The sequence below is a fragment of the Poromitra crassiceps genome (assembly GCF_964638095.1).
Source record: "Poromitra crassiceps genome assembly, chromosome: 9".
Classification (NCBI taxonomy): domain Eukaryota; kingdom Metazoa; phylum Chordata; class Actinopteri; order Beryciformes; family Melamphaidae; genus Poromitra; species Poromitra crassiceps.
Window position 1 is genome coordinate 42425770 of NC_139630.1, and position 9949 is coordinate 42435718.

A 9949-nucleotide genomic window follows, 5' to 3' on the forward strand; every position below is an offset into this window, starting at 1 on the left:
CTCTTCTGCCTCACGCCACTCCTCCATTCCTCCATTTCCGCCGCTTTGTCTGTCTTTTGCTTTCTCTGTCTCTCTCTTGCTGCACTGTCTCTCCTGCTCTGTTTGATTTCGTTCTCTCTTTGCCTCCCAGCCATTTTTCCCTCGCCCATTTCCATCTTGCCCTCATAACAGCGTCATTAGCATTTTCTAACCGAGCGGGGTAAATTGAAAATGCTAAACGAGTTTGTTTCCATGGTAATTAGCGGTAACGAGGAACACAGGAAGTTAATGGAAATGACTTGCCTCGTTAAGAGGCAACTTCCTGTTGCGCTGATTGAAGTTCCCGTTTCAACAAACAAGGCAAACACATAAGACGGGACCCCGGGGATATGAGGAGGGGAGGGCTGTGTGTGTGTGTGTGTGTGTGTGTGTGTGTGTGTGTGTGTGTGTGTGTGTGTGTGTGTGTGTGTGTTTGTATGTATGTATGTATGTATGTACATTATGTGTGTGTGTTAAATGTTTGTGCTGAGTGTGTGTGTGTGTGTTAAATGTTTGTGGTGTGTGTCATAGGCTATATAGTGAGCTCACAGCTAACAGTTGAAAATCAAATCAGTTGAAGCATTGGCCTTGAGCTACAGCAGCTCTCCAAAGATGTACTCACTACTGTACATGGATGACAAGCAAAACCTGTGTGTGTGTGTGTGTGTGTGTGTGTGTGTGTTGTCAAGAAGGTCGCCTCCGATGGAAGGAAAGCGACCTAAGGTTGCGAGATCAGCTCGCGGGAATGACCACCGGGTCTCTGGCAAGCCACATAGCTCCAAAGGTCGAGCGTCTAAGGCCATTCATGGGAGTAAAAAGAAATGAACAATACCACAGGAGATGGCCGGGCCAGTAACCAAATGAAATGATTAATGTTAGAAGCCAAGGGGAGCGAGTGATTAAAGGACATTAAATGTATTAACACATGTAATGAATATTAACACATGTAATGAATATGAAATGTAACAGATATTAACACATGTAACCAATATATTCTGAAACAAATATAACTGAATGTACTTGTGCTGAAAGTAGACCCTCAAAGCACAGAGTTAAGTATTGAGGCCGTGTGATGGGTTCCATGTGTGGACAGACTGCATGGGCCATTCCTGGCCTGGGTTGATATGAAAGCTATAATTAGAAAACAGCCTGAGGAGTTGGGAGATGGAGTGGAATGTGGTGCTTCCCTGGAAGACCATTCTGGGCTGCCTGTAATCAACCCGGCAGGAGATATGGTTCAGAACAAAGCAGAAAGTACCATGTATGGGCGCTGAGTCGCACAGGAAACACGTAAGAAGGAAAAACCCCATAAGGAGGTATGGGAGTCGCACAGGAAACGCGTAGGAGGGGATGGCCGAATAGGGGCGAATGAGTCGCCTTTCCTGGGCCATGGCATAGTATATAACCAAGAGGCTTCGGCTCATCTGGGCCAGTTCGCTGCTGCTACGAAGCTCTCTCAGACGAGGGACTTCACTTTGGACTTAACAAATGGACTAAGGATTACGAGCACTTTCCAACGGAGCACACACAGAGGACTATTTCAAAGAGGAGTACAAGAACAAAGCATGAATCGCGGATTGGCCATTTCCCCTAAAGAGACTTTGGAATACAATTGAACTTTGTGCGTCACTCCCCGCTCGTCCTCGAGTCAGCGTGGAAGTCGGGAATCCAACGAGGCGGCCGCCTCCCGGATCCTGAGCAAGGAGCTCTCCCAAGGACTCTCGCTGCTCGACGGAGCCAGCCCCCAGCCGGGGAAGCTGATCTCATTCTCATTCCACACCCCAAAGTAACTTGATGAGTATACCACCATTAGCAGCAATTGTTAGTTTATTAGAAGTGATATTACATGTTTCTATATTACCAAATGAAATCAGATGTTTAATCATTGCTAATGCTGTACCCTGCAAAAGCTTTATAATAAAACAAATCAATTGGATTTAAAGTAACGAAGTGGACATTGAATGGTGTATTTTCCATGATAGTAATAATAAGGTTAGAGGTGCGTACAACATACTATGGTTCTTAAAGGTTATCCTGGCTAACAAAATAGCAGTGCCCCTACGACTTTACCTAGTCGTTAAACATTATCTAGTCGGTAACAAGTGCAAGATTCGAGTGGAGCAAGCTGCCATAATAACAGACTCGACTGTACTGGTTATACCCGGCTCCAGGCTATTCAGCCGAGGTCGCCAGTCAGTGGTAGAGGGGTAAGGAGTCTGGAACACCACTCCGGCAGTTAGAGCTAGACGAGTTGCTCCCACATAACAGCTTAATTAAAGTGCAGAAGCTAGATGGAGTTATACACATCAAGCTGTTACTTTCGGACCCGTTGAATGGAGAGCTGTTTCTACCAGTATTAAGATAGTTCGCATCTATACTGAGGATATTGGCAGAGAATCAAGACATGGCGCCCAACGTGGGGCTCTAGCGGACACGCGGAGCCACACACTGAGAAGAATCCCAGCGGAAAGGAGCCGCTGAACTGCGGGGAAGCAACCCACAGAAAGGCGCGCGGAACGGGAGTGACCTGTCCGAGTGCCAACGGCCGGCGCCCTGAGAGTGAATCAGAGCGGCCGGTTCCGCAAAACTGCATCTTGCATCGCAGTAAGCGGGAAAAAGGAGAAGTAGCCTACGGGGAGCCCCAGCGGGGAGGGCCCCGAGGACTACACTGAATAGCCAACCTAGCCTAGAACTCATCCGTGATTCAGAAGCGCTATGAGCGGGACTGAGGGACAGGCGACTCGCCACGACGAAGACAGTATGGAAGAGGATGAAACCTCACCAAACCTAGCCGTGACGGGGAGGCGAACCCCGGCGGCTAGCCCCAGAGCAGTGCAAGGAGAAGAGGGACCAATGGACTCTCACCTGGCCCTCGGCCGCGGTGGGCTGACACGCCTCATACCCCTGACAAGACGAGTAGGCGATTGGGACGAAAGCACCAAGCAACATCTGCTGTCCCTTCTCCCCTCCCCAGAAACCTGGGTTGAGCAAGATTCGTGGGAGAAACAAGTCACCGAGAGAGTTCGTAAAGATGGAGTGTTTATCGCACCCAAGCACTTCGGGGAGAGTACTGGACCAGTGGAACAGTTGGTGGTGGTACACAGCCCCGTGACCACAGGCACGAAAGGATATATACAGGAATGGATGTCGTGGTGGACCCAGCGCCTGAACGAGTGGAGAGGCGGGAGGATCAACACCTTAATCAGCCCAGATGTTGGCTATGACCCGATCATTAAGATGTTGGCAGTGCGAACCGGCATACAGCACGTATTGGTCGGGCAGAGCACCCGGGCGGCCGCCGTCACTAGCAAACATTCGTCAATCCTGGATGCGATGACCCAGGCCGCAGTGGAACACCGTCGGCTAGTTGTGCCAACGGACCGAGCCGCAAGCCATACCTCTGAGGTACGTGGCGCGCTGAGCGGCACCGAAGGAGAATCATCAGCCGAGGATGAGGAAGAAGAACAAGAAGAACAAGAAGAACAAGAAGAACAAGAAGAACAAGAAGAACAAGAAGAACAAGAGGGGCAGGCGGCGTTGGAAGGAGTCCCATTGGATCAGCAGCGGCCGACTCTGACGGGCTCCTATCTTTCAGGTCCAGAGCTAAGAACACTACCGACCCGGGTAAATACCCCAAGGATAGCACGAGAACTCTCGGAACTGTTGGCAAGTGGACTAAAAAGCAGGCGGAAGGCTATCACGGGAGAAGGAGGGGAAACCCCCGTCCCGAGAAAGAGCCGCTCCAAAAGCCACTCCTTGCTATTAAAAACTCCGACCAAAGATGAAGAGAGGAGGACGCAGAGCGAAGAGAGACCAGGCCCATCATCTGGGGCCCAACGCGTGGACTATGAATGGAAAAAATCGTTCGACAAGATTAAGACATCCCCAGGGTCAGGTAGCAAAGCGACCCTTGTGAAAGTGGAGGAAAATGTATATGACCTGCCAGAGGACGAGGAGCACCCACTCCCCCGCCGAGGCCAATCACTGCTTGAAGTGGAAAAGATTCGCCCCCCACTTAAACCCCTCCCGAAACACGTCCGTACGTTGGAGATAGGACCTGGACTCCGGTTGTGCGAACACATCGGGGATACCACGGACTTCGACACCGATGTCCTGATCACGTTCATAAAGGAAAAGGGGAAATTCCTGTATAAAGACGCGGGGAAACATCTGAGAATAGTGGGGGGTTTAGAATACCGGAAAGAAATGGATCATGAAATAACAGAGAACCACGGGTGGGTGCTGATGGTCAGCGGAGGAAACACCCAACATTGGGCGATAGTGCATGTGAAAGCACCCGAGTACCAAGATGGCGGAAACCAGAAGTATGAGGAGGCCTACATGGGTTACATGCAGGAGTGTGTGCAGGCTGGGCTGGAGAAGGCGGAGGAGATACAGGCTGAAAGGGTAATGATCTCGGCGGAAGGAATGCAATCGGGAGGTTGGCACCTGGGGGAGAAAATCGTCTGGCTGGCCATAACCGCACACCGGCGAGGAAAGGCCGCCTGGCAAACATCCATAACAGAGTATGTGCTCCAACTTTCTAAGAAGATGGATGACGCTCGGGCTAGAGCGCCCCGGACGGGGGATTATGACTCCAGACAACGTGCCAAAGAGGGGAAAGCAGTTCCCCCAATCCGAGCTGCGGCGAGCCCCCGCCCCCCCCGAGCGGAACCACCGGATCCCCCACTGGCCGTTCCCGGAGCCAGACCCCCCGTGTCGGGAAGCCCAACAATCCCACAGCAAAAGGTCTTCCCCAAGCCAAAGGGGGAGACGGAGAGTTACGCAAAACTGGCGCTAGCCGCGCCCAGCCATCGCACAAGCACCCCGTCCCGCAGAACCTACCAAAGGCAGGACCGCAGAGAAGATGCCTACCAAGGGCAGGAGTGGCGGAAGGCCCGAGAGCCGAAGTGGGAAAAAAGGGCCCCTCCCGCCCAGAGACAGGGACCAAGGTGGGTAATGGACGGACTGGCAGACCTGACCGAACGAGTGAACCGGATAGAAATGGCTGAGGAAAATAACCACACAACCGATGATGAACAAGACCCGGATGCAGGGCAAGGGGAACAGGCCCTAGACGACCAGGCGAGCCAGGGGTCAGTGCCATTGTCCATGGCTGAAGAGAGAGCCTGGTGGGGGGGTCAGCCCCGACCCCTGAGGACGGCTACCCGCCGGGGGGATAAGAAAATGGTGGCCCTGCCTGACATAGAAAAGGTGATGAGTAACATCGCAAGAGACGAGAACTGGGGATTTGTGGAAACAAGAGATGGCCGGAGGACTTATGCCCCGGAAATCCTCCAGAGAGACTATGACATCCCGCCCGAATGGATGGACGCTAAGGAGGAGATCCTGACCCTGGAGGTCAGCGCCCCGGTGAGGGAATGGGCTAATATTTTAATGATGCCCACCGCCTTAACTCTGGCTGCGACCCAAAAGCTCACCGCTCAATGCCGAGTGGCCCATCTGGCAATACTCCACGACGTCATGTTGAGGAGACTTAAGAAGTCGGCGATCAGACAAGCCCGAAAGATGGCGGCGGACAGACGAATGCAAGACGGAATGTCAACAGAGGAGGACGAACCCCCCCCGCCCAGAGCCTCTCCGGCCCCCATCTCTCAGGCAGAACCGGACCGGGGACGAACGCTAAGAACCCGGTCGGACATGACCCAACGGAACCGCGACCCGGCCCCGCCGCCCACAACAACTCCGGCAGCAACGGCTCCGGTAGTGTACTCCGAAGCCGCGCACCGGGACTTTAAGATGATCAGAGACCTGGTGAGAAGAAGGGAGAACGGGGAAGCCCTCGATGAATATGTGAGACTGCAGTGGAGGCAGATAGGGGCCATGGGAGTCTGTGATGACGCCAAAAGATATTGGCTGGGCTTTGTCACAGGAGACATGGGGCTCGAGGGGGAGCAGGCCGAGGAGCACTGGCGCACTGGCAGAAGGTCGCCTCCGATGGAAGGAAAGCGACCTAAGGTTGCGAGATCAGCTCGCGGGAATGACCACCGGGTCTCTGGCAAGCCACATAGCTCCAAAGGTCGAGCGTCTAAGGCCATTCATGGGAGTAAAAAGAAATGAACAATACCACAGGAGATGGCCGGGCCAGTAACCAAATGAAATGATTAATGTTAGAAGCCAAGGGGAGCGAGTGATTAAAGGACATTAAATGTATTAACACATGTAATGAATATTAACACATGTAATGAATATGAAATGTAACAGATATTAACACATGTAACCAATATATTCTGAAACAAATATAACTGAATGTACTTGTGCTGAAAGTAGACCCTCAAAGCACAGAGTTAAGTATTGAGGCCGTGTGATGGGTTCCATGTGTGGACAGACTGCATGGGCCATTCCTGGCCTGGGTTGATATGAAAGCTATAATTAGAAAACAGCCTGAGGAGTTGGGAGATGGAGTGGAATGTGGTGCTTCCCTGGAAGACCATTCTGGGCTGCCTGTAATCAACCCGGCAGGAGATATGGTTCAGAACAAAGCAGAAAGTACCATGTATGGGCGCTGAGTCGCACAGGAAACACGTAAGAAGGAAAAACCCCATAAGGAGGTATGGGAGTCGCACAGGAAACGCGTAGGAGGGGATGGCCGAATAGGGGCGAATGAGTCGCCTTTCCTGGGCCATGGCATAGTATATAACCAAGAGGCTTCGGCTCATCTGGGCCAGTTCGCTGCTGCTACGAAGCTCTCTCAGACGAGGGACTTCACTTTGGACTTAACAAATGGACTAAGGATTACGAGCACTTTCCAACGGAGCACACACAGAGGACTATTTCAAAGAGGAGTACAAGAACAAAGCATGAATCGCGGATTGGCCATTTCCCCTAAAGAGACTTTGGAATACAATTGAACTTTGTGCGTCACTCCCCGCTCGTCCTCGAGTCAGCGTGGAAGTCGGGAATCCAACGAGGCGGCCGCCTCCCGGATCCTGAGCAAGGAGCTCTCCCAAGGACTCTCGCTGCTCGACGGAGCCAGCCCCCAGCCGGGGAAGCTGATCTCATTCTCATTCCACACCCCAAAGTAACTTGATGAGTATACCACCATTAGCAGCAATTGTTAGTTTATTAGAAGTGATATTACATGTTTCTATATTACCAAATGAAATCAGATGTTTAATCATTGCTAATGCTGTACCCTGCAAAAGCTTTATAATAAAACAAATCAATTGGATTTAAAGTAACGAAGTGGACATTGAATGGTGTATTTTCCATGATAGTAATAATAAGGTTAGAGGTGCGTACAACATACTATGGTTCTTAAAGGTTATCCTGGCTAACAAAATAGCAGTGCCCCTACGACTTTACCTAGTCGTTAAACATTATCTAGTCGGTAACAAGTGCAAGATTCGAGTGGAGCAAGCTGCCATAATAACAGACTCGACTGTACTGGTTATACCCGGCTCCAGGCTATTCAGCCGAGGTCGCCAGTCAGTGGTAGAGGGGTAAGGAGTCTGGAACACCACTCCGGCAGTTAGAGCTAGACGAGTTGCTCCCACATAACAGCTTAATTAAAGTGCAGAAGCTAGATGGAGTTATACACATCAAGCTGTTACTTTCGGACCCGTTGAATGGAGAGCTGTTTCTACCAGTATTAAGATAGTTCGCATCTATACTGAGGATATTGGCAGAGAATCAAGACAGTGTGTGTGTGTGTGTGTGCGTGTGCACGTGCGCGTGCGTGCGTGTCTATCAATATATCTGTGAGCGTGTGTGTCCTTGTACTCGTATCCTAGTGAGGACTCTTGTGGGTATCCAACGTCGTCACGGGGATTGGTTTTGAATTTGATCTTCTACTCTGTGGCTGACTGCATTTTTCATCAAACATGTTCAAGGCTAGAAAACAGAGTAATGCTAAACTACCAGGCAGCTCCCGATGACAGGCAGATAGATGTGTGCTGCTGTAGGGTGTTGCTGAAAAAGAGGATATCTGCGCTTTTGTCTTTCTTTGGATATATAAAAGTTTGCATTGCAATTTGGTACTGGTAGTATCGGTTGTGAAAGTACCGGTACCATATTGGTACCGGTTTTCGGTAACCAACCACTGAGAACTCAACCACTCCCACTGAGAACTCAGCCACTCCCACTGAGAACTCAGCCACTCCCACTGAGAACTCAGCCACTCCCACTGAGAACTCAGCCACTCCCACTGAGAACTCAGCCACTCCCACTGAGAACTCAGCCACTCCCACTGAGAACTCAGCCACTCCCACTGAGAACTCAGCCACTCCCACTGAGAACTCAACCACTCCCACTGAGAACTCAGCCACTCCCACTGAGAACTCAGCCACTCCCACTGAGAACTCAACCACTCCCACTGAGAACTCAGCCACTCCCACTGAGAACTCAGCCACTCCCACTGAGAACTCAGCCACTCCCACTGAGAACTCAGCCACTCCCACTGAGAACTCAGCCACTCCCACTGAGAACTCAACCACTCCCACTGAGAACTCAACCACTCCCACTGAGAACTCAGCCACTCCCACTGAGAACTCAGCCACTCCCACTGAGAACTCAGCCACTCCCACTGAGAACTCAGCCACTCCCACTGAGAACTCAACCACTCCCACTGAGAACTCAACCACTCCCACTGAGAACTCAACCACTCCCACTGAGAACTCATGCTGGGTGGGAGATGATAGAAAATGTCAAACTCACACATGGGAAGGTTGGACTTGGTTAGAGTAAGGTTAGTTTGAAGTTTAAAATGGTGTATGCGTAGGGGAGTTATTGTAGGCTCAAACTGGTTTTATGCTCATGCGAAATCGCCGGCGCTGACTGCCGATAGGACGGCCAGCTGCGGCGACCCCCTCGGCGCAGCTCGGCGGAGGGGGCGTGCAGCTCCTCGAAAATGTGACTCCGCAGCGTCAACGCGGACGTGACGTGACCAGCGCGAGAGCTGTGATTGGACGTACTTGTTGTGAGGAATGAGGAAATGCAATTTCCTCATTTAACAGTGCTTGTCCTTCATCTAGCAAAGCCTTCTGCATGCTCACCGGAATGAGTTTTGAAATGGAGGGACAATAAAATGTCCCCCCACTGACATGATTGCAAGTTCTTGGTAAACAACACGATACAGTAGCGTCATATGTAACGGACATGAGTGTACCACAAGCCAAGTGTTTTGGACGTGTACCGCAGCCAATGAGTTACGTTCGAGTATGCACAGTCTCACTGTCCCCGCTCGGCGGCGGCAATGCTCCAAGTCGAGGCTGCGCAGCAGAACCCTGTCAGCGCCTTTAGAGTAAAGTTAGTTTGAAGTTTAAAATGGTGTATGTGTAAAATGCCTCCCCCCCCCAAAAAAAACATTTGTATGAAAGAAATATTACAAAGCACGGACAATAATATTTTCTTCAATGTTGTGTGTGTGTGTGTGTGTGTGTGTGTGTGTGTGTGTGTGTGTGCGTGTGCGTCTGCGTGTGTGTGTGGGGGGGTGCAGAACTGCCAAGATAACACAGAGGGTGACCGGTGTGAACGCTGCGCTCCGGGTTTCTACGGTGTGGTCCGCGGTCTCCATGACGACTGTAAACCCTGCGCCTGCCCCCTCACCAACCCTGAGAACAAGTAGGTCCAATGCTCTCTCTCTTTCCCTCACCCCCTCTCTCTCTGCCTCACCCCCTCTCTCCCTCACCCCTCTCTCTCTCTCCCTCCCCCCCCCCCCCCCTCTCTCCCTCACCCCTCTCTCTCTCTCCCCTCCCTCACCCCCTCTCTCTCTTTCCCTCTCTCTCCTCCCTCGCTCTCTCTCTCCCTCACCCCCTCTCTCTCTCCCTCTCTCTCCTCCCTCGCTCTCCCTCACCCCCTCTCTCTCTCCCTCTCTCTCCTCCCTCGCTCTCTCTTTCTCCCTCACCCCCTCTCTCTCTCCCTCTCTTCCCTCACCCCCTCTCCCTCACCTCTCTCTCTCTCTCTCCCTCAC

General features: G+C 51.6%; 1 protein-coding gene across 1 annotated transcript in view; it reads left to right on the plus strand.

The window, feature by feature from the left end:
• lama2 (laminin, alpha 2) overlaps positions 1 to 9949 on the plus strand; it is a gene marked incomplete at its 5' end in the record, with an annotated part of 265649 nt that overhangs the window by 191903 nt on the left and 63797 nt on the right. Inside the window, 1 exon segment of the mRNA XM_083643211.1 lies at positions 9476 to 9600. Coding sequence (XP_083499337.1) covers positions 9476 to 9600 — 125 coding nt within the window.